This window comes from Sceloporus occidentalis, unplaced genomic scaffold (assembly GCF_023333645.1).
Source record: "Sceloporus occidentalis isolate IW3139 unplaced genomic scaffold, rSceOcc1.0.p SCAF_35, whole genome shotgun sequence".
NCBI classification, from domain to species: domain Eukaryota; kingdom Metazoa; phylum Chordata; class Lepidosauria; order Squamata; family Phrynosomatidae; genus Sceloporus; species Sceloporus occidentalis.
In genome coordinates, this window is record NW_028317015.1 from 3,891,622 (window position 1) to 3,918,648 (window position 27,027).

At 39.8% G+C, this 27,027-nt stretch overlaps 1 protein-coding gene across 1 annotated transcript; it reads left to right on the forward strand.

The window, feature by feature from the left end:
- The first annotated feature begins 349 nt into the window (after window positions 1–349).
- Window positions 350–26,176, forward strand: LOC149297982 (uncharacterized). The gene is made up of 5 exons (XM_089487847.1): window positions 350–683; window positions 15,605–15,615; window positions 18,612–19,013; window positions 20,614–20,659; window positions 25,719–26,176. Exons 1-5 carry the CDS (start codon window positions 350–352, stop codon window positions 26,174–26,176), a joined length of 1,251 nt encoding a protein of 416 aa, XP_089343973.1.
- The last annotated feature ends 851 nt before the right edge of the window (window positions 26,177–27,027 follow it).

Below are 27,027 nucleotides of genomic sequence, written 5' to 3' on the forward strand. Positions count from 1 at the left end.
GCCGGATACCACAGCACAAAATCAGAGGTCTAGTGAAGTCCATGCCTCGATAGGTCAGGGCTGTTTCGATGGCAAATGTTAGGCAGGTGTTCATAATGTTATGGCTGATCAGTGTGTGTTTATATATACCATAAATATGTATTTTATCTTTGAACATTACAAGAAGCTGATTGAAATGGTTAAAATATACTGCATATTGTATACATTTCATCATTGTAAACTTAAATTTTTTTTTTCCCCCCCAGTGAAAATGGCCTTTAACTATTTTCAATTATTACCAAATGGGCAAATATTAAAAGGAGTTCAAACTCCTTCTCAAACATATAAGCCTTGCTTGCCTTTCTACACTATGTATCACGGTACAGATGTTGACTCTGCAATACAAATACTCAAGCATGGATTTAAACAATCAGAAGATGGCATGTTAGGAAGAGGAGTGTATATTAGCAGAGATGAAGACAAAGCCGCACGTTACCCTTTAAATGATCAAAGCGACCAGGTTATCTTAAAGCTCAAAGTGAGAGTGGGCAGAGTGAAAAAGATTGATTTTCAAGGTCACCCAATGCAAAAGACTTGGCATGATCATGGATACGATACAGCATGGGTGCCGCCACACTGTGGTATGACTGGTAGCGGATTACAGGAAGACTGCATATGGGATCCTGACAGAATTAAAGTAATAGGTATTTTCAAAGCACCTGATCATATCTTGCCCCTTCTAGAAGAATTAATTGAGAACTGAATGGTGCTTAATAGAAATACACAGGGCAAAAGAAAACATTAATGGGACTTTACCTAATTAATGGATATTCTACAAGATTGAATATTGGCCGAAATTCAATGTGTTTTGATGTGATCTGCTTGAGGAGACTGTTGGATATCCCCATAGACATAACTCTGAAAAGTCTGCCTTCAACTTGGCAATTGGTAAAAAAAAAAAATTTTTTTTTTCTTCTCGAATGCTTGTTTAATGCAAATAAAGCCAGAAAGAACATTTTATGAGCCTGTTTTTTGCCAGATGATGCGTTTTTGTCAACCTAATGAGTGGATTGTAGAATCAACCCAAAAAGCCCATCAAAGATATTTTTTTTGGACCTGACTGTTTAGTTGACTATTTAGTTGAACTCTGTTGCAGGTGACAAAACATGTTGCGTTCATCATACCAGCCAAACAAATGGTTAATGGCCAAAGAGGTTGGCACTTTACTTAGTTTTAGTTAGCGACACGGCCAGACTAGGAATGAAGAGCAGCCTGGAAATATTTGGACATCAGCCCCATGTATTTGATCTTGGTGAGCTCTTGTGTCCACACACCACTTGACAAGCAACATGTGCCACCTTTGTCCCCAAGCAGCATGTATCTGCCCACTTTGCCCCAAGCAGCTTGTCAGGTCCCACAAACAGCCTGCCTGTGTCATCTCTACCCCCAAACAAGCTGCCTGTGCCGTTTCTGCCCCTAAAACAGCATTTTTGCATGTTATTAGCTGCTTGTGACATCACCAGACTGCTTCCTGAATCCTATATTAACCCTGCATATTCCCTAGATGCCTTTTTCTCGTATTTGGTGTGCAAATGTACTTTCGTTTTAGTTCTCAGCAGAAAAGAGCCCTGATCTTGTGAACTTACAAACTACTCGTTGGCTGAGGATGCTGTTAAGCAGTAGAGGAGGACTATAAGCCATTTCTGTAGGATCCCTCTTCAAGCCTGGTCTGATGGTACAGGTGTGTAGGCAGATCCAGGGATAGAAAACTGGAGCAGAGGATGGGGATAAATGCAGGCACAAAACAAGACAAAGACTGAGACACTAATGAAAACATGCGAAAGTTCAGTTTATCATATGGCCATAAGATGTAAGTTTGCCACTACATCATGGTACTTCACATTAGGCATGTCCTAACACTAGCCTAAACGAATAAACATAACATCAACTCTAAAACCAGAAAAAAGAACCAAGGTGCTTGCTTGTAGCATGTCGTAAAGAAACAGAGGAACAGAGAAACACAAAACTAGGCACAGATATACCAGAAACTGGATGCATACCACAGCGGCAGCATGGAAAACACAGAGTCAGGGGCGCCATTAGATATCTTGGGACAGTACAGCGTTAAAGGCTGGGCCCCGTGTCCAGATTTTAAGGCTGCCTCATGTCACAGATGGGCACAGGGCTGGCGGTATCTTTAGGCAAGTTAGGTGCTGGCCTAGAGCGCCAATCTGTAGGTTCATATCCTCTGCACAGAACTGCCTGTTCGTGGAGGAGCAGGGGCAGCGGCGAGAGGTCCTGTCCACCGCAGAGGAGGACTGCAATGGGTGAGGGCGCAAGGCTTCTGTCTCTCTGCTCCCTAACGGGGCAGGCAATCGATGCTGCGCATCCATGCGCTCAACAGTGAAGCTGCGTGCACCGTAACGGAGCAGTGAGACAGAGGCCTTGTGCTCCCAGCACAAGAAATCAGCAAGGTAAATTATTGATTAAAGTGGATTAGTGAGAAAGGGAGAGATAAAGAGAAAAAAAATATAGGAGAGAGAATGATTAGAAGAAAGGAAAGCGATAGAGAGAATAGAGGATACACAGGAGGGAGAAGAAGGGAAATAAGTGGAAAGAAAGGGGAGAAATAATGAGTAGGACGAGGAGATATGGGGACAAGGAGATAGGAGGAGAAAAGGTATAGAGATACATTAAAAAGATAGGGAACGAGGAGAAGACATAACGTGAGAGCAAGGCAGATGAACATTAAAAGGGAAGATAAAGAAAAGGGTGAAGTAAAGAAGAAGGGGATAGGTACGGGAAGAAGGACGAGATGGCAAGAAAGACAGATAGTGAAAAAGGGGAGAGAAAAAGAAAGAGGAAGAGAGCTAAAAAGAAAACTGGAGAGATGAGACAAAGGGGGGTAATGAGAAAGAGGAGAAAGTCCTGTGGATACAGTCTGGGTGCTGAGCAAGTCCTATGTGTGCAATCCAGAGATCCAGAGAGAAAGTATACAACACAAATCAGGAGGGGAATATGTACTTCAGCAGCTGGTGTGTATCCTGCTAACGTTTCACAGAAACAAGTAGATCAGTGACACCTTGCAGTGTAAGAGAAAATCAAAATGGTCTGTATGACTTGAGTAAATAAACCTTTCACTTACCAGCTAATCCTTAACCCTTTAAATATCATATAGATGTCCTGGTACATCCTAAAAAAAAAAAAAACTGCGTTAAAAGTACTTTCAGACATGGGGTATGTACTCAGGGGATGTTGCCGAACATAAATTGGGTCATTATTCATCAGTGGCACCTACTATGTAGAGGAAATTCTAAGAAAATAAAAAAACTAAATTTGATTTTTTAAATAGATTTTTTCATATTAGCACTGTAGGTCCGACTCCTTCACCAATGGAATGGCAGGAACAGATAACAGATTGTGTTTATTAGGGGCCATTGAAAAGCGCAGAGAGACCAGACTGTACTCTTGATGGCGGCTCTGCCAAGAGTGGGCTAATGCTTGCCCTCATTCTTCTATCCCTTGTTTTAAATAGACCAGCTGTCATTGTAAAGGCTGTGGGGTGGATTATTTGTGCTGGATGGGTAACTACCGTTTTCAGTTTTCAGTATCATATAGACAAACATGGTTCTTACCACATTCTTACTACAAACATGGGCACATTTTATTAATTTATTTTATTCTCCTAAATCTTTTATTATATTTTCACATAACCATTTCAACATGTAAATATTAGAAATTCAATTTGCTAGAGGTTCTTCCATGTCGTAAAAATCTCCTCACAGACACTGACTATACCTTAGCTTAGCGCACCAACATTTTTTCTTTTTCCTGTTTATACCTTAATAGCGCAAGATTTCTGAGGCTAAGGCTCCAAAGATCTTCAGCCTTAAATCAAGATTAAGGTTTTATTTGAATTTTGAAAATAAAGTTACCTCACACAATGTGCAGGGCACCACAACAGTAAGTAGGGAAGATTGTTATGTTAATAACACTTAGCGATACACAAGTATGAAAAAATACATTATACAATTCCTTGACACCGGTCCTCGTCCTTTTATATAGGGATTAACCCAAAAATATACTAAAAACACTAGGTTTTAGGCAGGAATCTGAGACCTGTGCTAGGTAAGAACTCCAGTATCTGCTTAGTTAATGTAGTCAACAGCTGCAGCAATCTTTCCAATTAGGCCAGTAAGAAATTCATAAAGTAGTGGTACTTAGTTTCATGAAAGTAGTTGTTTAGGATCGCTATGTCCAGGCATGGACTGGCCATTTGGCCCACTGGGCAAATGCCTGGTGGGCAGCTGGCTGACAGCAGGCCATCAGAGCTCACAGACATACAGACAGGCAGTTTTATAAAAATGAAACTTACATCTCAGAACTGCACCTCACAAGTTTAAGTTTCTACTAATTGAAATCAGTTGCCAGGGTTCGTTATCTCATACTCTAGACTGTAAGCTCGTTCGAGCAGAGCCCTCCTCGCCTGTTGTCTCTGTTAGTCAATTTGTTATGTTACATACTACTTGTTACCCATTGTACAGCGCTACGGAATTTGAAGGCGCTATATAAAACAATAAATAATAGTAATAATCATTTCTGTATTGCAGCCTATGGGAGTGGTAACATGCAATCACAAGAGGTAAAGTTATCTCAGGTCATTAAATTCAATCTTTTTGAATATATCTCGTTTAGAGACCCTAATGCTTTCACAATTTCAATCAATAGTATGTTCTTTCACAGAAATGCCTTATTGAAGTGCTGCTTTAAAGGAAGGAAGACAAGAAAAAGAACGAGATAAAGGAAAGATATATCGCTCCCAGATATATCGCTCCTCGGGATGACACATTAAACAGTGCGTCAAGAATGTGGGTTGCAGACAGATTGTTTTTTTTCGTTTTAACTTTTCCTCTCTATTTTTGTTTGTAAAAGTATTTAATGTTTTGCGGCATTATCCTTTTTGCAGTTTAAGCAAGGAGATAGAAACACATTGTCAGCCTTTAGTAATGGATTTGTTATTGAAGCATATGTGTTCCTTGTTTGTCACATAACGTTCCAAATTTGTTTGTTTGTGATAGTGGTGATTTTATAAAAGAAACGCTACCGGTGGATGGTGTCAAGTTGGCTTTTTATTTACCACTTACTCCGAGATCCAACAAGGTTTGTCCCATGCGTTTATTAATACCCCATACATCCTGAGGTCAGGTATGTATGGAGGATGAAAACATCCAGCAGCTGCAGACCTGTTCCCAAAAGGTAGTAGGTCATCAAAGTGACTTAACTCTGCTTGACGTCATCACTGCCAATGCATCTGCTTGACTGTTCTTACATTTTTGTAGACATGTCTATGACATAGTCCATGGTTTATATCTAATCTGTAAATAAGGTTATGATAGACTTGAGGGCATTGCATACACAGCAGAATCCATTATTTATTTATTTTTGTTTTAATTGCAATATTAGTCTTGAATTCTTCTTAATTAAATGTATTTGTTTCTGTTATTCATATTTCAATAACTCTTTCGCAGTATAAGAAGCAGTCAAAGTACTTATTTTTTTTCTGGAGATAACTGTCAGGACCCGGGCGAGCAGGTCTGGTAGGAATCCATGTGCAGGGGATACGGGGGACTCTGTCTGTACTCCTTTATGCATGGTGACAGAGAGATAGGCACAGGCAGAGTAGCAGAACTGGAAAGGACGGGAGCTGAGGCAGAGAGACGGGAGCAGAGGAAGGTACAGGCTCGGGAGCTGAGGCAGAGAGACGGGAGCTGAGGCAGGTACAGGCTCGGGTGCAGGTGCAGGTGCAGGTACAGGCTCGGGTGCGGGCCCACTGGCAGGTAAGCCCACAGGCAGGTTCAGGCACAGGTACAGGCTCGGGTGCGGGCCCACTGGCAGGTAAGCCCACAGGCAGGTGCAGGCACAGGTACAGGCTCGGGTGCAGGTACAGGTACAGGCTCGGGTGCAGGTACAGGTACAGGCTCGGGTGCAGGCCCACTGGCAGGTAAGCCCACTGGCAGGTAAGCCCACAGGCAGGTTCAGGTACAGGCGAGGCCCACTGGCAGGGCGGACGGGAACGGAGTACTACCGGGCCAGGCACGTGTACAGGTTCATGCACGGGTACGAACTAACACTCGGGTACTGGATCATGCACGAGTACCGGCTCAGGCACGGGTACAGGAACGGGCTCAGGCACGGGTTCAGGCACAGGCACGGGTTCAGGCACAGGCACGGGTTCAGGCACAGGCACGGGTTCAGGCACGGGCACGGGCACGGGCACGGGTAGCGGCTCAGAGCAAAGGCAGTCCTACAACTACAATGCCGAGGCCCTGACTGAAGGGCAGGGCCGGTCTTTTAAAGGCAGGGCTTCACTCAATTCATGAGGCGCAGCTGTACCTGATAATCAGGTTCAGATCACTCCAGAGCAGACCTGGGCAAAGCACGGCCCGCGGGCCACATCCGGCCCGCTGAATAGCTCGGACCGGCCCGCAAAGAGTGTCCTGGTGACTCACCAATGAGTCCGGTGTCAGCAACGGGAAGCAGCGAAACTATGCACTCCGAAGCCTTGTTCATTTTGTTCACTTCTGTGCTGTGCTAATAGTTATTCAGGCCTTACTTATTCAAGCACCTCTACCAATGACGTAGGCTTGAATAACTTTATTAAACAGCACATAAGTTAACAAAATGGACAAGGCTTCGGAGTTTGTAGTTTCACTGCTTCCCGATGCTGAGTAAGTGATGCCACTGTAACTTCTGAGTGCCAGGATGCTCGTTGCGGACCTTGGGGAGTGCCAGGACAATCGTTCCACGCTCGTCATTGGTAAGTGTCAGGACTTTTCCCTTTGCATTGTAATTACAATAATAATAATGCTAATAATATTCACTTTTTAAGCTCTCTTCTTGGGGCAGCTCTCTGTGCCCTCTCGTATGTTGGTCTGGCCCTCTAAAACCATTCCAATTTCTCATGTGGCCCCATGGGAAAATTAATTGCCCACCCCTGCTCCAGAGGGAGGAGGGTGGCCACTAGTGGTAGCAGATGTATTAGCCTGAAGTATAATTCAGCCATGGTTCAGGCAGCAGAGAGTGGACCCTGACAATAACAGATATTGCATAAATGAAACTAAAAGACAGTGAAAGGTTTATAAAAGGAAGAGCATCACGTCATATTACACATTTCTATGGGAGTAGAGAGCATGTGAGTACCTGGAATATTCAGCTTCCTATGATGTAGAAACCACTGGAAATGTGTTTAATAAACCATAGAAGAGTGAAACCTAAGATGTTGGAAAATTGTATATCCTTTCTAATGATTTTTAGAGTTGCTTTCATGGCTTGATAATTCTAGATGAAAAGACTGGTTCCAATTTTATTTACTTTTAATTGATGCTACTTTCATCTTTATTTCTTTAACATCTTTTTAACTTTCTGCTCTACTAATCAGCCCATGAGGCAAACCCATCCAAGTTTCTAAAAAGTCTGAACCAGCAGGCATCATCACACACAACATAATCTATTTTATTGCCCGTAACCAAACAGATCGCACAACAGAATAGGAATGCAACACAAACTAGTCAGAACACACTGTTATTTTATTCAAAATAAAGACGTTGATATACATTTTCTTAACTTAGTCATTAAGTAGGTGTTCTGTACTAACGTAGTAGGTGTTTTGTAATCAACTTCTTGATGTGCCTCAACATGATTTGCCCCTGTTTTTTTCCCCCTAAGAACTATGGCATTTTCACTTGGTGGAACTACCAACTTTTGGCAGGAGGAGACCTTGCCAGGTTTCCATGAAATGTGTCTCTTCAGCGATAACCAGCCAACAGATGGAAAGATCTATGCTATGTATCACGGCACAACTACGACAGCAGCTGAACAAATCATCAAATATGGATTTAAGAAATCAAATGATGGCATGTTAGGAAGAGGAGTCTATATTAGCAGAGATCAAGACAAAGCAGCACGTTACCCTTTAAAGCAGTGTTTCTCAACCTTCCTAATGCTGCGACCCTTTAAAACAGTTCCTCATGTTGTGGTGACCCCCAACCATAAAATTATGTAAATATATATTGTGAAATATGTGTTTTCCGATGGTCTCTGGTATTTCACCTATAGTATCTGAAGAGATTATCCTAAAATCTTTTCCATTAGTATGTGCTTATACTATAGCACTGCATAACTATTTCCAGTTATACACTTTTCTTACATCTGGATAAATTAGATTATACAGTGTATGCATCTTAAATAGAACATATTTTCCTGTGTTATACCCTTGTTAATATATTTTAGAATTTATTTTGCTAAATACTAGATTGTAACCCATTCAGGACAAATTCATTTTTTACACTTGCGGGCAATCGCATTTTCAGCATTTCTGCTATAGTCTTCAACTGTAATTTCTCTTGTACTCATTTAGTTTACCCACAGAAAATATATATTATTTTCATATGTTCATATGTTAAAAAATGATTATTTTGGAAATTATTTATTATAGTTTACCTTTTATATATTTTACTCAGCTAGTGCAAATGAGAAATACATACCCAAAATATATTCATGTAACTGTATGCTGTAGATATATAAATATGCATTTATTTTGGCAGTTATAAGGCAAATATTAAAAGGTGTGCATGTTTTCTATATTGTAATATTTTGCAATGTTGCTTTTAATTTTTTGCCCAGTGTATATCAAACTGTAGAAAAAACACCAATTTGTGTTCAGCAACATCCTCCGAGTACAGTATAGCTCTGCATGCATAGATTCGACATGCTTTGGTTATGTTACATATTGTTTTGCAAACTTGGAATTTTCACAGTTTGTTTTACAGTGCCCATGTCCTATTTGGGACCCTTTTGCAGCCCCTAAATTCAAATCACCCCTATAAAACAATATATTTATGGATATAAGACAACTCAGTGGTCATTTTGGCACTTTTCATGCAGCTAATCTTTTTTTTTTTTTACAAATGTATTGCTATGTCTCTTGGATTCCTTATGCAGCAAATGTGCAACTGCACAAAACACCCCTATTTCTTTTTTTGAGGGAGAGTTTGCACTGCAGCAGTACACTACAGATAGAGATCCAATACTTTTTCTTTGGAAAAAGGGGGAACCCTTGTGATGTCATGATGACATCACTAGAGGGGTTTTCTCTGTGCTACCAAAGTGCAGGGTGCTCATAAAGAGCTGTTTACAATTATTATTTTTATATAAGAAGGAATTTCTGTTTTATCTCTTTTAGTACTCTTGGTGGCTGCTGTGTTAGCCTGTCACAGAGCCTGCAACGATTGTTCTGTCTCTGAACACAGTTATCAAGAGGCTCTGGTCCGTGTGACTGTCAGGGGATACCCAGGTGATGTCAGTAATGACGTCAACAGAAGTGGAATGCATGAGGGAAATTCAGGCATGTAACTCCCGATAATGTGCACATTTTGAGAGCTCCCACATTAAATTGCTGAGACAGTAGAGTGACAATATGTTTTGCATTATTAAGCAAAATGCCAATATGGGCATGTCCAACAACAATCACACGTCAAAGGGTGTAAAACATCTTGGCAGTGACATGCAGAAAAAGGCACACGGTATGTCACAGTTTGATTTGCATATATATGCTTGGTACTGTATTGCCTCAACAGAACCATTCTGCACGACAATAATATAGAAACCATCTCAAATCCAAGCACAGGCTTACCAGTTTCTGCCATATAGGTACACAGGCATCCAAGTACAACTACTCTTTTCTGTTACTACATGGTCATATTATTGACTTAATTATATATTGGTAGAGCTGGACACCTAAAGATATAGACAACAGGATCCATAAAATCTGGAAGCATTGGGGAAGGACTAAGTGTAGAGCGAACTGCACTCATCACAACAAGCTATTTTGCTTAATTCTGCCCCTATATCTATATATCCATCCAAGTGGCACAATTATAACGCAGCCAAAACAATACAGTCAATGTGTATGTATCCAGCTCTGACGACAACACATTTACAGAATAGCAATACATAGAAAACCAACAAAAGTCTTTATTATAGTTGACACTGGTGGCTATATGTGGAATTGCAAGTCAAACACACACACAAATTCATGTTATAGCCCCAATAGGCTATCTTCCTGCCCCCTCACGTCAGTGCTATGAATTGTTGAAACTTAGACATTTAAGCCACAATGTACAATGATATTGTAGTAAGTTTATTATGAGTGCACACAAGTCATTTCAATATGATTAACATTTTTTACTACTTTTAACCAATAACTAAAAATATATTACTTAACATCACACAGGAGTGATAACAAACATCTGGTTTCAGTAGAGAACCAATTATTTCCGAAATAGTTGCTAGCAGTATAGTGGGATGTTTTTAGACTATGAGCCAAAAATCATTGGCTGGATTCGTAAGGCTGAGCAAAACCTCAAAGATCACAATGCACACATTCCAACAAAAGTTAGTACACAGAAAGACAAAATGGAGTTTGTAAGGCAACACAGCCTCTTAACTTAGTCTTCCACAGAGGCCCCAAAAGTCCATGTCTTCCACAACATCAAACACTGGCCTAAAAGTAATCATTTACCTACCCTGTGTACATTGGAGATAGAATATCAGTGAATGATTAACATTTACCGCCAGTACATGACGCATGGAGCTTGAGCATGGGTTCTCTGCTTAAGATGTTTTTTGGGGGCAAGGAAGTTCATATCCATAGAGAGCAGTCCAAAGTAGTACAAATCATTAAGTGAGCTGAGTCTACCTGGCTCAATACCTACCTCAATAAGAGGCATTTAATAAAGAAGGGTTTGATACTGGGGTACTACATTGAAGAAATCCCATGAAAGTTTTACAAACAGAAACATGGACATGTGTTATTACTATACCACGATATGCATTGAACAGGGGAGGTATGTGCCATAGTGTCAAACAAAACCGTATTGAAGTTTTAGGAATTACTCAAGGTAGAGCATCATGACGGACATATGGATAGAAGTTCAATGAAAATGTCAGGTTTGCCGAAATGGAGGCAGTAAAATAGGGTCTTTCATGTGCTGCTTTAGGGAACATTGCAGGGGTAAGAAAGAGTTTGTCAGTTTGTCTGAGTGCAGGAAATTATGGATGCCCCTCCATACAAGAAGTGTGACTATAATGCTCGGAACACATTTTCTGATCACGTCATATACATTTTCCTGATTATACCTCAGACTTTTTCTAATGCTACAATTGCTCTGTTTTCTTTTTCTTTCCTACTATGTCTAAACCCCACTCTCTCTATTCCAGTTTGTTCCACCTCTCTGCCACCATAGTCTCTCCTTTTATTGCTCTTGCTTGGACTCATTTATGTAGTTTTTTTGTACACCCATCTTTCTCCCAGTCTCTCATTTTTACCTTCCCTTACCAATATTTTATAAATGGATTGCACTACCAATCTTTTCCATCTCTCCCTCTCTCACCACTAGTTATTTTTTCTTTTTGGTCTTCTTTTCACATGTTCTTAAATTATTTTTATCTTTCAATGGCGTCCCCTAATGGTTTCACTCCTCTCTTTTTCAATTGTTTCCCCCTAAATCTGCAGCTAAATCTACAGCTTGTTTCATGTTTGTTGTTTCACAGAGCGGAGTGGCATAATATCCTGGTGCTCTTTACCATTCAGCAACTTGATCTTCTTTTGAAGGCGAACAACCCGGGAATGTGACTCTTTCCAAAAGTTGCAAAAAGAGTCTTATCAAAACCCTGGATATGTAGGTCATAATATGGTGGGCTTTGATGTGGTGGAGGTGAGAGAAGAAGGAAAACAACTAAAGTACAAATTCAGAGACAGGGTGTTGGTTGGAGACCATATTAAACAAAAAGAAAAAAAAATAGGGGAAACATTAACAGGGAAGTGTAAATGCAAAAAAAACAGTAAATATATCTTTCGTGGTAATTAAAATATTGAATTTGTTTATCTGATTAAGTAATAGAAGGCAACATGAAGCTAACAATCTGATATACAGTAAACACCGCAAGAGACTCTATTTTGTGGATATTAATTATTTTCACAAAATATGAATGAAACAAATCTCTGTGTCTAGCATTTTGAAACATAAATAAGATGCAAGTTTCGTTTCATATCTTAGGATGTAATAACCGCGAAACAGAAACTGTTGATTAAGTGATTTCTGGTTCTCCTATCTACTGATTGTGTTTAAAGGTCCCGTCACGCAATTTCACAACATGCACAACATGACAGGCGCTGGCAAAAATGATAATGATCAGTAAACTATCTGCATCATGGTACCTTGACTTTCAAGATGGCAATATTTCCACTGAATTCACATTATGTTGCATACTATCCTGTCAAAAATTACTAACGTGGGAAGATTCAACTGCTGGTGAGTTGGCAGTCAGTTTGAGTTTGCAAGGCACACACCTGGTCCAAGTTGAATGTGTGAATTTACTTATAGTAGACCACAGACTTGATACCAAATCATGTTGATGCTATTTGACAGGGGAGTTGTGCTAAAGGGGAATTGTCATGGTATTTTAAACACTAGTATAAGATTAAAAGGAGGTTTTCCGTAGCTTTGTGCATTTTTTTTGTTTAACAAACAGCTCTAGTTTTTGAATAATGTTCTAGTTCTGTTATCTTAACTCAATCTTCTTGACAAACACCCAAAACAATTAGCATTCTGCCTGTGGTAAGCAATAGACTGGCTCAGTGTTAATCACCCATCAAAACACTCTAATTAATGAAAGTCTGTGATAGAATAGAATTCCTGAACATTTCCATAAAGAATCAGCCCACTATGGTACGTGAACAGGAAAGTCATCCAAAATATCAAATGGAGGACTTGAGGTGAGGCCTGCAGATAAAGAGATTTTATTGGAACAAAAATGAGATAAAACAACATTTTTGTCAACGCTGACCCTTTCCAGTACACAGCACTGGATTTTATACTCAAGGAAATATGTATATTGTTTCCATGGGACTTGCCTTTTATGTTAAAAAAAAACAAAACAAAAAACTTAAATTAAGTCCAAAATGTAAGCCAGTATGGTAAAATTCCTTAACATATAATAAAACAAATAAATAATTCAAAAAATACAATAGGTGGGAGTTCCAACTTCCAAAGACCTATTGTAAGAACAGAGGGGTCACTGAACACCTTCCAACACCCCATGGATGGAGGGTTAAAACTGACAAGAGCTGTACATCACATTGCATTATTCAATAAACATTGGATACCCGGTGAATATGATCTACCTGCCATACCTAACAGACCATCGTAATCTATACTTGGCCTGTTGTTTATGAACGGCTCAGTTTGGTAAACTTTGTTAAAATCAAAATACACATAAACCGGTTATAATTAGCACATACCAGTTAATAGAAGGGCTGGTTCTGCATGGTATCAACAGGTATCACACATCTACAGCATAGCACACATGCTTGAGCCACACAGGACCACATTGTTAAAAAGACTAAACATATTTCATTAAGGATGTTTTAAGCAAACACACAAGACTTGGCCTGTTCAGTAGGTTGTAACTGGCAGACTAATACAACAAAACATATGTATGTATTTTCTTCAAAAAAGCAACCTAAGGCATCCATAACTACGTGGTATTTGGTAACGTAGTAACCAAAACAACACATTTGCCCTACAATTTTGGTTCACACTCTTCCACATAGTCATCAAAGTTTCTGCTACTTTTATTTTTCAGTTTCTGTTGTGGTATTTGTCCCATGAGTCTCATCCAAATGCTTATGGGGTGAGAACATCAAATATGACAACCCTTAAGGCAAATACGTGAGTTGTCAGGAATTAGGCAGACATAACTTTATAATTACTGTGTCTCCTTTAGGGCAAACCTCTGCGTTTTACATCCTATATTGTGAACAGGTGATTTGTGAAAGGTAACTTTCCCACCGTGCAATGGGCTAATAGTGGATGAGGAGGGCACCAAATAACTAAGGGTATGGAGGGAAACAAGGGAGAGAGGTAGAGTGAAGATGAGAACTGTTAAAATTAAATACTCCCTCTACTATACCCAATGAAAATAAGGCCTTTCCCATGATATATTAAGGCCAGCTTGTGTCATGTTATTTTGTAGAGTTGCCAGAGCCAGCTCATTTGAGTCACATTTGAGTTGAGCTCGACCAGCTCATAACAGAAGTTAGGTCCCGGGGGCTTTAATGCCCGTGGCTAATAAACACAGGGATGTGCCCGACTGCACTTTTGCATCACACTTTTGCTTCTTACTGCTAAAGGACAGGCTGCCCATGCTAGTGATGTGATTTTTCTACCTTCTTGCTTTTCATACAATGCATGATTGATCTTTGTACAAGAGGCAGGGTGAAACCCATTGAACTTTAAAGCGGCGAGGTGTAACCAGGAAATTGTGAGAAAGATCTGCTTTTATATATATCTGGCCATAAACGTGCAGATACTCAAGAAATGAAACACAGCTGAAGGATTATAACATCAAATAACATGTTCGTGACTTTCACATTAAAATCACAAACGTGAATATTCATGCCTAAAGCTCCGAGGTTTGTGGCCAACATAACCTCACCTAACATGGACCCAAAAACAGTTGCTTTAGGTCCTCTTTGCATCTAAGCCTATAATTCTGGTGATGTGGCTAGTACTGAGTAGGGGCAGCAATGGCTGCAGTCAGACTTTGGAGGGTGAGAGGAAGCATTAAGTGGAGTGGGGTGAGTGGCAGTGGATGGGGAATAGGCAGTATTGGGTAGAACCTAGGCAAGCAGTGGCCAGGAGCCAAAGCCCCAGGTAAAACAGCACTTTAGCTGGAGACTGGAGGTTAACCCCAGACAGGTGTGTTTATAAGAAGTGCTCAATCAGCTATCGATACATATGAAAAATGACAATAACAAAAAGCATTAAGTGTGCCTCGTGAAACTGAACTTCAAAGTTTATTATGGGAAACAGCCTATTCTGAGAGGAAATAGCAGTAAAACGAAACTCACATTTAAGGGCAGTACTTCACTTTTAAAATATACAAACATTTCCTGGATTTCGCGAACACCAATGATTTTTTCTTTTAACAAGATTTAGACTTAGCTGCAATAATTGCAGATTTGGTGAAGATGGTTAATTCATTGGCTTAATCAAATATATTATCCTCTTGAAGGCAATAATGTTCTGTCCCTGCAAACCTGGCCCTTAACACATTTAACACTGGCATCTTGCATTAGCAGGAAATCTCCATGCTGATGCAGAGGAGGTCATCCCCGTCTTCTTGCTAACAAAAACATGTAATGTAAACATGTAAGAGGGCTCAGACTAGACGCTTGCCTCATTGTAAGGGATTTACATGTGTCGACACCACAGAGGAGTTCTGTTAGCTGTCGGACGGATCCTGTGGCCATCATGGATAATTAAAGGAGCACAAATCTGAGCTCTTCCAGCACAGATCTCAATGATTTCCTGACTTGGCCACACATTGAAAATGAATGGGACATGTCATTCCCATCAGTGTGCCACCGGGTAATTGAATGCTGCTTACCCCAGAGACTGCAAGCGGAAAAACCTGAAACCATAATTGCGCACACTTCCACGCTGCGCAGATAATCACGTAAGGACCCAACTGTTCTGTACCACATTGGTCACTGAAGGAGAAGACATCTCTCCAGTTAAATCCACTGAAGTCAAGCTATCAGACGGTTCTAAATCAGTGATTAAGCCATCAGATGCTTGACTTCAGTTTAAACCCCTACATATGGGAGGGATGGAGATGGGGGGCATAGGATACAAAATGGGCTTTTAGTCAATTTCATCCTGGTGAGCATGAGGCATTTGCCATTTGTATTTATTTGTACAGAGAGGGAGTGGGAGAGACTTGCAACTAAGTTCCAACTCATATTTTCAACTGGCGGGTTAAAACATTTGTGAGTTTACTGCTTTTTATAACTCATATACACGTGTCTGTCCTGCATTGTTGGACTTTTGCTTAACTTGTGTTTGGTGTTGCAAACTCACATGTTTAGCCAACTAGTTGAAAAAGGGGAATTCTAAGAGCACGAAAAAAAAAAATTTGTTTAAGTTACATTCTGAGTGTCTACATTCTGAATATCTACTACAGACAATTTTTATAGATAAAAACGCACATTCCAGAGTGAGTTATATTCTCCTCTGGGAAACCACACACTAAATGTTTCCACGTATGTCAGTGCCAAGATACTAAGCTAGAATGTTATAAAGAAATTCAAACAGCCATTCTGAAAAAAAACATTACATTCTAATATTGCATGGATATTAATAACCTTTTATCTCTAGTGGCCCGATGGTCTCTAGTGAATGCCACCCCAGAGTCCTGTTTTAAAATGGACAGTCCTGATATTTGGTCCACTGTTCTGTGAAGCTGCCCCACTGTCCCACGTTTGTGAACAGTGGAGATCATGGACTGTAAGAGAGGGTAGATAAGTCCTTCTAACCACACAGTGAGCTATAAATTAATCAGTCTGCACTTTTGAAGTAGAGTCCTCAATCGCACCTCCCATGTGGCTACCTAGTAATGTACTACAGCAGAGCACCGCAATATCACATTATATTGCAATGTTCTGCTTCAATGCATCATAAGGTTAAGGTGGGTAGATGTTCCTCTCCCCCAGCCCCACATCTACCCATGCCACCCGCCAAGCCTTTACCATGCCCTCCGTTGAAGATGTTCCACTTTGGACATCTGAAGTGTTGGGGTATGATTGCAGCCTAGGAGGACTATGTCTCTTGCACCTACCGCCAGAACATACTTGCTTTATAAAATATAGGAGAAAGCATTGTGGAGATGTCCCTCAACAGTCAAGCAACATAAGAATCTGTCTAGAGTGTCTGCATGGTAGTTGTGGCACTGATTTGAGGAAATAGTTAGTTGTTTTGATAATTCTTTCTTGGTGGGTAGTATGTGCTGGTAAAAGATGGATTTTTTTTTCTTCAAAATACATATAAACATATAATTCTTGAAGAAGTGAAAGTGAAACAAGGTGCAAGATTTATAAATAGGCGCCTGGATTACATATGTTAAGCATTCGTGTTTGAGTCGTCCCAGGGTGAGTACGCAGAACATCATAATAGTATAACAATGTTAAACAGCACAAATTCTACATGCTCTATGAGGAATACATAAAAAAGTTACAAAAAAATAGAAATCAAAGTATTTCACAACATAGAATATTCCAATGAGCGAGATCTCTTCTGATTTCCACTACTAAGTAAATATCCCACAGGCACCTCTGCATTTTGGATATTGATGTGCCTGTTTAACTTTGCCATCCAGTGAGTAGCCTCATGGTTTTTGCGCATTAAATCCGTTTTGGTTATACACACCGTTTCTTAAAGGATGATGGTGATATTGGAATGATTGGCTGGGTTAACTTTTGCCAAAGAACTCTGCTGCTTGCGATCTTCATCTATTAACCCTTTGCTTGCTTCCATAGATTTTCTATCTACTAAACTGGCTGCAATCACTTCACATGTTATTGCATTTTATTTATATTTTATGCATTGCTATTTCTACTGTGTGCATGCTTTTAAATATTAATATGTATCTTGCATGAGGTCTATACTTGCTTTGATGGTTACAGTCACTGTTTATATATATATATATATATATATATATATATAAAATAAGATTTTAATATATGATTTTTTTATTTTGTTGAATATGAAATAAAATCACTTGATGATTTAGTAGTGTTTAGAGATTTTATACCATATTTGTGTTGTTGTATAACAAATAAAGCAGTAAACTTTTGTTTTTCTTTTTGGGAATGTTATCACATCTTGGTTTATCTTGTGAAGAGAAAAGGATATTGACAAGTAATCAAGAAAACAATTTCTAATACTAATATTTGTGAAGCAAATCCTAGGTATGTATAACACCAGTTCATTTTCTAAAGGGATGCAACATTAACTAAATAAACAACTGATAATTATGTGCAAATCTGGGAACTCGGGTTTGACTTGGAGTCTCTGGGTGACGCTATACTTTCTCTGTCTGCAGGTAGAGGGGTGGCGTTTGGCCCCTGCCCAATTCCCCTCCCACTCCCAATTAATGTAAGGCTATCTGTGGATAGCCACACCCTTTTTTGTAGCTAGCCCTGCCTCTATGCATAGCTAGCTCCACCCTGCCTCCATCTAGCCCCTCCTCCACACAAAGCTACATCCCCAGAAAGGGAGAGCTTCAGGTGTCCTCTACCCGGGGAAGTTCCCAGGTATTAATATATGATAACAGTAGGTAACTGTCTAGATACTCAACCATGAGAGATTTCCTTTCCATATTACGTGCAAAATACCCTATTCATCTGGCTTGTTTGCTGACATCGAGCTGTTCCATGCATCACTTTCTGTCCAATTGTGAAACTAGATTCCCTGACAATACCGGCACCGAGAGCATTAATGTTATTGTAATCCTTGCTGCGGGCTATGGTAGGGATCCCCATTTGGCAAGTTGTAGTTTGTTCAAATTTGTGTAATGTTTTGACATTGAAGAAAAAAAGCGTCTTTATACAAATACGGTAATTTAAATGCATGTAATCCAGTGAGGTTATTATGTAAATAAATATGTTTTTTGTTCTAGAGACTATGGCTGCATATTTTTTTGGATTCAATGTTGAAGACATTTGGCGGGAGGAGAGTTTGCCAAACTTTCATGAAGTGTTTCTCCGTGCCGATAACCAACCAGTGGATGGAAAGATCTATGTTATGTATCACGGCACAACTGCGAAGGCGGCTCAACAAATAATCAATTATGGATTTAAGCAATCAAATGATGGCATGTTAGGAAGAGGAGTCTATATTAGCAGAGATCAAGAGAAAGCAGCACGTTACCCTTTAGACGATAAAAGTGATCAGGTTATTTTAAAACTCAGAGTGAATGTAGGTAAAGTTAAGAAGATAGACTATCAGAACCATCCTTTGCAGAAGACTTGGCATGACCATGGCTATGATACAGCCTGGGTGCCTGCTTACTGTGGCATGGTTAAAAGTGGATTAGAGGAGGATTGTGTTTGGGATCCCAGGAGGATTAAAGTGGTAGGCATCGAGAAAGCTCCCCCAAGATTTGCACAATATCTGCAGTAGATGTTAACTACATGTTAAGGAATTCTCGAAAAAGTATCAATTCCTTCATGTTTCTTATGGCTTTCCCTTAAACAAACAATATATCTTGCATCAAATTTAACAACTGTCTCTTGCAACAATAAAAATATTTTATACCATGTCTTTTTTGTTTAATCATTTAGTTTGTTGGTTAGTTTAGTTAGTAGCTACTTATTAGTGTGATTTTCATCAACAAGAAAGATAGTAGCCATGTTACAAGGTAACAGACTATATAGCAGACACCTCCAAAAAATCTGTCTTGTATTATAAAACAGACTGGTCATTCTATTACTAGACAAAATAAAACTATTCCTTCCATTATGTTTGACATTATAGGCAATGGAACTGAGAAAAACCATATCATGTTCATAAATAGAAGGAAGAAGAAACATAAAATAAATGAACTAAAACGGTACATTATTTTACAAAATTATACAATTTTATACATGACTCCTTTTATATCCATGAATTGCTCAGCCCGAGTAGCCACTGGAATCATTCCCCTAGTACAGGTGTTAATCGTGATGCTACCTTCTCCCTGTAGCAAGGACTTCTGAAACGAGACCATCAGAAGAGAGAAACTTAACGTAAGAAAGCCAAAGTAGGTCGGACTGATAACTCTGGCCCCTGTCAGTGTGCATGAGAACTTTCGCGTGTCTAATGCATTCTACTTTCTTAACCCTATTCCAACAACCTAGGAGGTGACCGGCAATGAACTGTAATTATATTTACAGCAGAAACATTTGATATTAGGGTACTCTCCTTGGTGCATTTTTTGGTGAATTCTGCTTCAAGTAGTTGCAGAATTAGATGCCTCCATTAATACAGGTGTGCATATTATTTTAATTATTGTATTGGTTCTTCTTAGTCTGTCAGTTCTAGCCCTGTCATACCTTTTGGATATACTGTATATACTAAAATATATATACCCCGCGTAAACTATTAGTGGTATAGAAGCAAAAGATAATAATAACAGCTGCTTAATATATACCACCGTGAAAAACCTAATAATACGTGCTACTATAGTGAAAGTACGTAAAATAGATAAATAAATACTTCCCCAATGGACCGCAGCTGCCCAAACGACACTTCTTCCTCAAAGTGTAGAAAATATGACAAACCAAAAAGAATTGGGGCGCAGGTACATATAAAGGGAAGAAAAAATAACACAATATAGTGTAGATGTATATTCAATGTGAATGAAAGGTGATGTATTGCACTCACAAGTGAAGAATGTGATTCTGACCCATCAGCATGGAGTATAAGAAATTCTTTAATATTCTTCGTAAATTCTAAAAAAACAAACTTACCGATCACTGATATACTCACCGTTTGATCTCCTGAGGAAGCCCAAGGGGCGAAACGCGCCGAGAGAGGGATCCATGTGGACTTTTACTACTTTCTGCTTTTTGGCGGACTTTATATTAACGCCTGCATATGCACCTTTGTGCATGAACAAAATTGTGAGTGCATTTCTACCAGCAAACTTGCGTTTTATCTGAAGTTATTGCACCATTTTTGTTTGTTTTTTTAGATTTTACGAAGAATATTAAAGAATTTCTTATACTCCATGCTGATGGGTCAGAATCACATTCTTCACTTGTGAGTGCAATACACTATCTTCCATTCACATTGAATATACATCTACACTATATTGTGTTATTTTTTCTTCCCTTTATATGTACCTGCGCCCCAATTCTTTTTGAGCTGCTTAAACCACCAAGATGATATAGCATTTAAAACCCAGCAATGTGACTCACATAAACCAATTTCTCCTGATGAAGCCAGGATCTTTACTAGGTGAAACACATTGAGAAGTTTTATTTGTTGGTCCCAAGACCTTCATTGTGTACTCTTTGGGCTATAGTATTGCTGCTTGCTCAGATTACTGCGAGCCAGCATACTCCAGTAACGGCTGCTTCCTGAGTGATTCCATTGGGTAATTTTACTTCATGCTGTGCTGCTCTATGTATTTTACATGACTGGTGGATTGTCTAAGGACCCCAATCATATGAATAAAGACACATAAATGAATGTATTAAATTATTTTACTTTATTTTACATTTAATTTATAATAACAATCCATACCTAGTAATAAATACTTACTTCGCACTGCACCATGGAATCTGTCTCACAACCTCAGACCAAACTACAACCAAACCAGGATACTTGAAACGCAGCCACTCCAAATCTGCTCTCATTGTCCTGAAAAGGATTGTGTATCCAACATACCAACCAAATTTCCATCGAAATCGGTCCCATTGCAGCCACCTAGCTATGATCTATAGTACATTGACCCGACTCAGATTAACACCAAGATGCCTGGTTGTTGGGTGCACTCTCGCCTGCCTTGTAGCCCAAAACACATACGAGTGTCCAAATCAATACCATACATATTGCACTATTATGTGTTATTTTATTTACTTTTTTCACATATGATTCGCATACCTTGGAACTTCTGGGCTCCGACTACCCGGAACCTTCCCTTGCGGGACGCGGCCAGGACTGCACACTGACGTCTGGGGAGTTCCCGCTGACGTCGGGGGCGTTCCCGCTGACGGCAGTGGGAAACACCCCCATTTAAAGGAAAAATGGGCAGGGAGCGGGGCGTGTCAAGACGCCGATCCCACGACCCGGAGCAGCGCTCACCCAGCAATCTCCGGGTCAAATCCGGAGAGTTCCCAGGTATGGTGATTCGACGTTACTCCATATTTGACCGCATTGCCATGTGGCTCATCAACCAGTTATTCATATAATGAAGGTTTTGTAGCAATCCATCTTCATAATAAAACATGGAAATTAAGAAAAACAAAGCAAAACAAAAAGACCACCCATCCACTAAAATAGCAAACATGCTGTGAATTCAGCAGCAGAAACAATACCATATTATATATAATAAAAGGATGAAGAAGGCTGCACATGCCTAATATGACTTATATCATTTATTCTACAGGCTAAGTGAATGCACTTTATTTAGCAAGTGTGCAACTAAAATAATATGTAATTTGCGTGGGTAACCTAAATGTGAGGGATAGAAATTATGGTTAGAACCAAAAGTCTAAAATGATTCAGTCCTTGAGTTGTTATTATTATTATTATAAGTGATTTATTCTTTATAAAGTATTTTACTAGGTGTTGAACAATTAGAATAGAAATGAACAAATATGCAATTTTAAGATAAAGTGTTTAACAATTCTCTAAAGGGGCATTTTAACAATTAGTAAATTAAATTATCTTTAAAAGAGGACAGTGGTGTTAAGTTAGCAGGGCCGGCCCGACAATGGAGCCGAGTGGGGCAACTGCACCAGGCGGCACTTTTGAAGGGGCGGCACTCTTTGCAGCCCCAAGCCCCCTTTTTTATTTATTTTTTTTTTTTTAAGCGGAAGAAAGAGAGAGGGGCGCAGAGTGGTTTTCGCTTACCAAGTTGTCAGTATCCGGCCCTCTCTCTCTCCGGTGCTGGTTCGTAATGCTGAGCACCGGAAGATGGCGTAATTTCCGGCGCTCAGCATTACAAGCCGGCACCGAGACCGAACAGGGAGACTCGCCTCAGGACTGCTGAAAGGTAAGTACAAGGGGGGGGGCTGGATAATAGGGAGGGAGGGAGAGGAAGGGTAGATAATGAGGGGGCGGCAGGGACGGAGGGAGAGGAAAGGTAGATAATGGGGGGGGGCATTTTAAACTTCGCCCCAGGCGGCATTTTGTCTTGGGCCGGCCCTGTAAGTTACAATATGATGAGTTAATTAGTTAATAGTTGTTGATGGTGTAAAAAATGGAGCCAATAAAACTGTGAAAGCTTCAAAACTTTAAGAACTAAATATAAGAAGTGCAACACAATGGAGAACCAAAGTTTACACCAAAATGTCCTCTCAAAACCGGTGCAATGGTATCATTGTTTTTGTTACTGATGGCTGAAGTATAAAAAGTGACATATTGGGTTTTGAGGGGTCAGCAAACAAATACATCGAAACATTTGACTTTTTTTTGGTTTTACACAAATGTGGAAATCTGGTAAGCAACCAAATTTGCTAGTTTTCTTTCATGGCTAACATGGCAAAATTGTATGCCTCATTTTACAGTTTATTGGCTAATTAAGTACAAAATGAATACAGTAATTAGATCTTAGGGCTATTTAAGGAATCTTTGAATGAAAGAGTCCATCCCTGATGTCCTTCAAAAGTCAAAGAAGTGGTGTTTCACTAAACAATTGCCGCTCATTTACTCTCCTAGTGGCTGCTATCGGTTACACTTGTGCATTCATTTTCGTACAAACTTTATTTTTAACGGAAATTGCCTGTTTCCTGTGTTTGTACGAATCAACAAAAACGAGGACGATACCCTAAGAAACTGACAAAAACTAACTGCAAAAGTGCCAAAAATTTGTCATGATTCATCCATTCATTGCCACTTGTAGCCGGCATTACAAGGCGTTTTGGCGCTGATTCATTAGGTAAAGTGGGAGGCACTGTGTACAGGAGGGTACATGTCAATAACTGATAGAAAAAGTAGCCAAACTAAAGGGGGTCGTCTCATTGATGGTTATGGCTGTGATTGATGGCTCCAGCAACCTGATTTTCCTTACTTTTCACTCTGGTCACTTAGCAATTACAAGGGGAAGAGACAAGCATTATATATATATATATATACCATATTGGTCCGAATATAGGCCGCACTTTTTTCCTCCCACTTTAAGTCTTTAAAGTGGGGGTGCAGCCTATATTCGGGGTCTAGCGCCCGACACCCGGGACATGCAGTTCCGGGTGCCGGGAAGGCAGCAGGATTAGGATTCAGATCCCCCGCAGCGGTGCAGGGGACCTGCATCCTACTCTCTGATACGCTCAGACAGCCCCCCCTGCCGGCACTTTCCACGGTGGGAATTCCCACGAGGGGAGTCCCGGCAAGGGAGATTGTTAAAGCACATCGTGCAGACATGCTGGCAGCGGAGGTTGTTTACGCGCATCGCTGCAGCCGGTGAACGTCCGCACGATGCGTTTTACCTCTGCCCCCAAGACTTACCAGAGCAGACTCCCGGGTGTTTTGCGGAGCCGGCGGGGGACATCTACGCAATACGCGTATACAACGCAATCTACGCAATACGCGAGTTATATACGCGTATTGCGTAGATGTCCCCCTCCGGCCCCGCAAGACACCTGGGAGTCTACTCTGGTAAGTTGGGGGGGGGCAGAGTGGCAGCATATCTCGAGGGGGGGAGGACAGAGTGGCAGCATATCTCGAGGGGGGGAGGACAGAGTGGCAGCATATCTCGGGGGGGACAGAGTGGCAGCATATCTCGGGGGGGGAGGGCAGAGTGGCAGCATATCTCGGGGGGGCAGAGTGGCAGCATATCTCGGGGGTGGGGGGGACAGAGTGGCAGCATATCTATTACAAAACTTTTTCTTTAAAAAAGCACCAAACTTTTAGGGTGCGGCCTATATCCGAGCCAATACGGTATGTTTATTGACGCCATTTTAATTTACCATCACCTACCATACTGCAAGTTAATGAATAGTTTATTTTAGCGCAGATAATGTACTGTTGTGGGGAGGATTGGAGAAGCTGTAGTGGCTACTGTAGTCTATTACAGGGACTGCAGCAGACATTTTCCCCTGTTCCTGAGTAGAGTTTAGGTGATTAAGACCATTTATGCTACAAGCCAAACCTGTAATTTGTGGGCAAGTTATTTTTTATCGTTTTTCCATCATATCATATATTATTCTTCATTGATAAATAAATATTGGTGACAAAACCAGGCATTATAATATATAATATTGGGGAAATCCAGTCCTGTTCCAAGGGGCTGCATGTGGCAAAAATTCTATAATGGAAGGTGAACACCACAACCAAGTAGCTGGCATTGTGTACATCTGCACAGAGTATGTGCTAAACCCTCCCAAGTCCAAATGGGAGATTCCACAGAAGGTTGTGGAGAATTAAAGAGCTAAAGTCTTGTGGGACTTCCAAATTCAGACAGACAAGCAGGTACTGGGAGAATGACTCCAACAGATTCCAGGAGTTAGATCAGAACACCCTGTCCAGAAGAGTGCTGTGCTAGAAACAGCTAAGATACTGCTCAGAACCCTTACCCATCGGGGTGAGAATGGATTTATGTGTATATATATATATATATATATATATATATATATATAGATATACTGTATATATCTATATATATATATATATATATATAAAGTCCAAAAATAGTTACCGGCACGGACTTTATGGACTTCATGGACTTTATATTATTTACTGCTACAGCTTTTTGGCACCGGGCAGAAACTTGGCATTTGGAGTGCAATTGTTAATTTTGGACTTTATATATATATATATATATATATACACACACATTTGAGTTGTGGTGGTGTTAGAAAGAAAGGAGACTGGAAAAATATTATAAAATTGTCAAGCCAAGACTAGCTAGGTAATGTCAGATTCACTAGTCAGGTATGTAGCTGCCGCAGGTGTGATCATGCACATTGTTCTGGTTTTTGTTCTCGTTTAACCAGTAACTAACAGGCCTTTCCTGCTTCGTCGGCTCACTTGAGTCTTCAAACAGGTTTATATATAATACAAGTGTTAACTTCACTATAAAAGTAATAAAAAATATTATTTGTTTGGTTCTTTTTCATTGCAATTGCCACTTAGTTTGTGGACAAGATTCTTCGACTGAGGATTCTGAAAATGATGCTGAACTTAAACAAAGATGGTACATCAAAAACCTGAATGCTAGGTTAGATCTACTAATTTCCAAAGAAAGTGATAACAATAAGATCTTGCAAAGTATACAGAGCGCTATTTCTGAAACTCTTGGCCTCCAGAAGAAAATGAATCGTCTTCTGAAAAATAACTTAACTGAGATGCGAGATTCTAGAATATTTACTGAAAAGATGTCAAAAAACAATGAACGTGTTTTGGAGAACTCCTTCAATATGGTCAATGACAAGTTAGATCATGTGCAACGTACTCTTGATACAAAATATGCCATAATGATGTCCAGTGATGATTCTGATGAAGAAGCTAGTATGGATCAAAGAGCAGCATCTAGACCTTCATATAAAGGAGCTGACAAGAAAAGGAAAGCAAACGATAGTCCCTCCCAATAAAAGAAATAATTCTAAGGGCTGTTCTAAACTTTATGTCACCAGCATTAACTTTTACTTACATAGTGATTGCTCCAACCTTTTTTCCTAGAACTGCACAATTTCTGCCATAAGAAATACTACAGTTGGGCGAACTAGCTTTGGATTTGAGTCCAAAACCCAGCTCATCAAAACGGGAGGAATCACTATGCCAGTAGAAATGCCTCCTTCCTTTCATTTGGTCTTGATTGGTCCAGCTTGGCTTATGTCCCATCATGGCTGGCTCACCCACCTCTTCTAAATACAGTTAGAAAAAGTGCAGTAAAGATTATTACTTAATCAATACTTTAACAAATACAGAGTTTTTGTATGTGTGTTAAAATATATAACAGTAGAACTTTTACAAGGTTAGAACCTGTATAATGCATAGGATACATGGTACATGGTAACCCCATATGACTCCTGAAAATGAGACTATAACTAACTTAATAGTATAAAAATCACCTTCAACTATGATCCTGTGACTACTGAAACAATTTATATATATATATTAAGTACCTCAATGTTGCCTTACACTTCAATAATGAAATTAATACAAATACTAATATAATGAGATGTTTCAATAACACATTTGTACATATATCATGGATGATATGACCATTTACTCCAGTATGCCCCTGGTTTCCTATTGCTGATATGCTTCTCCTTGTACATACTAGTATGTGAAGTGGTTGTTCTTTTGGCTTCATTGGTTAAGAAGTGAAATATCTAGAGACTGATGAAAGTTAATACTTGCTCTGCTGTGTTGGAAGACCATAGAAAGATTATTAATGTATTTTATGTGAACTTCTTTTTCGTGTGTACAATATTTTAAA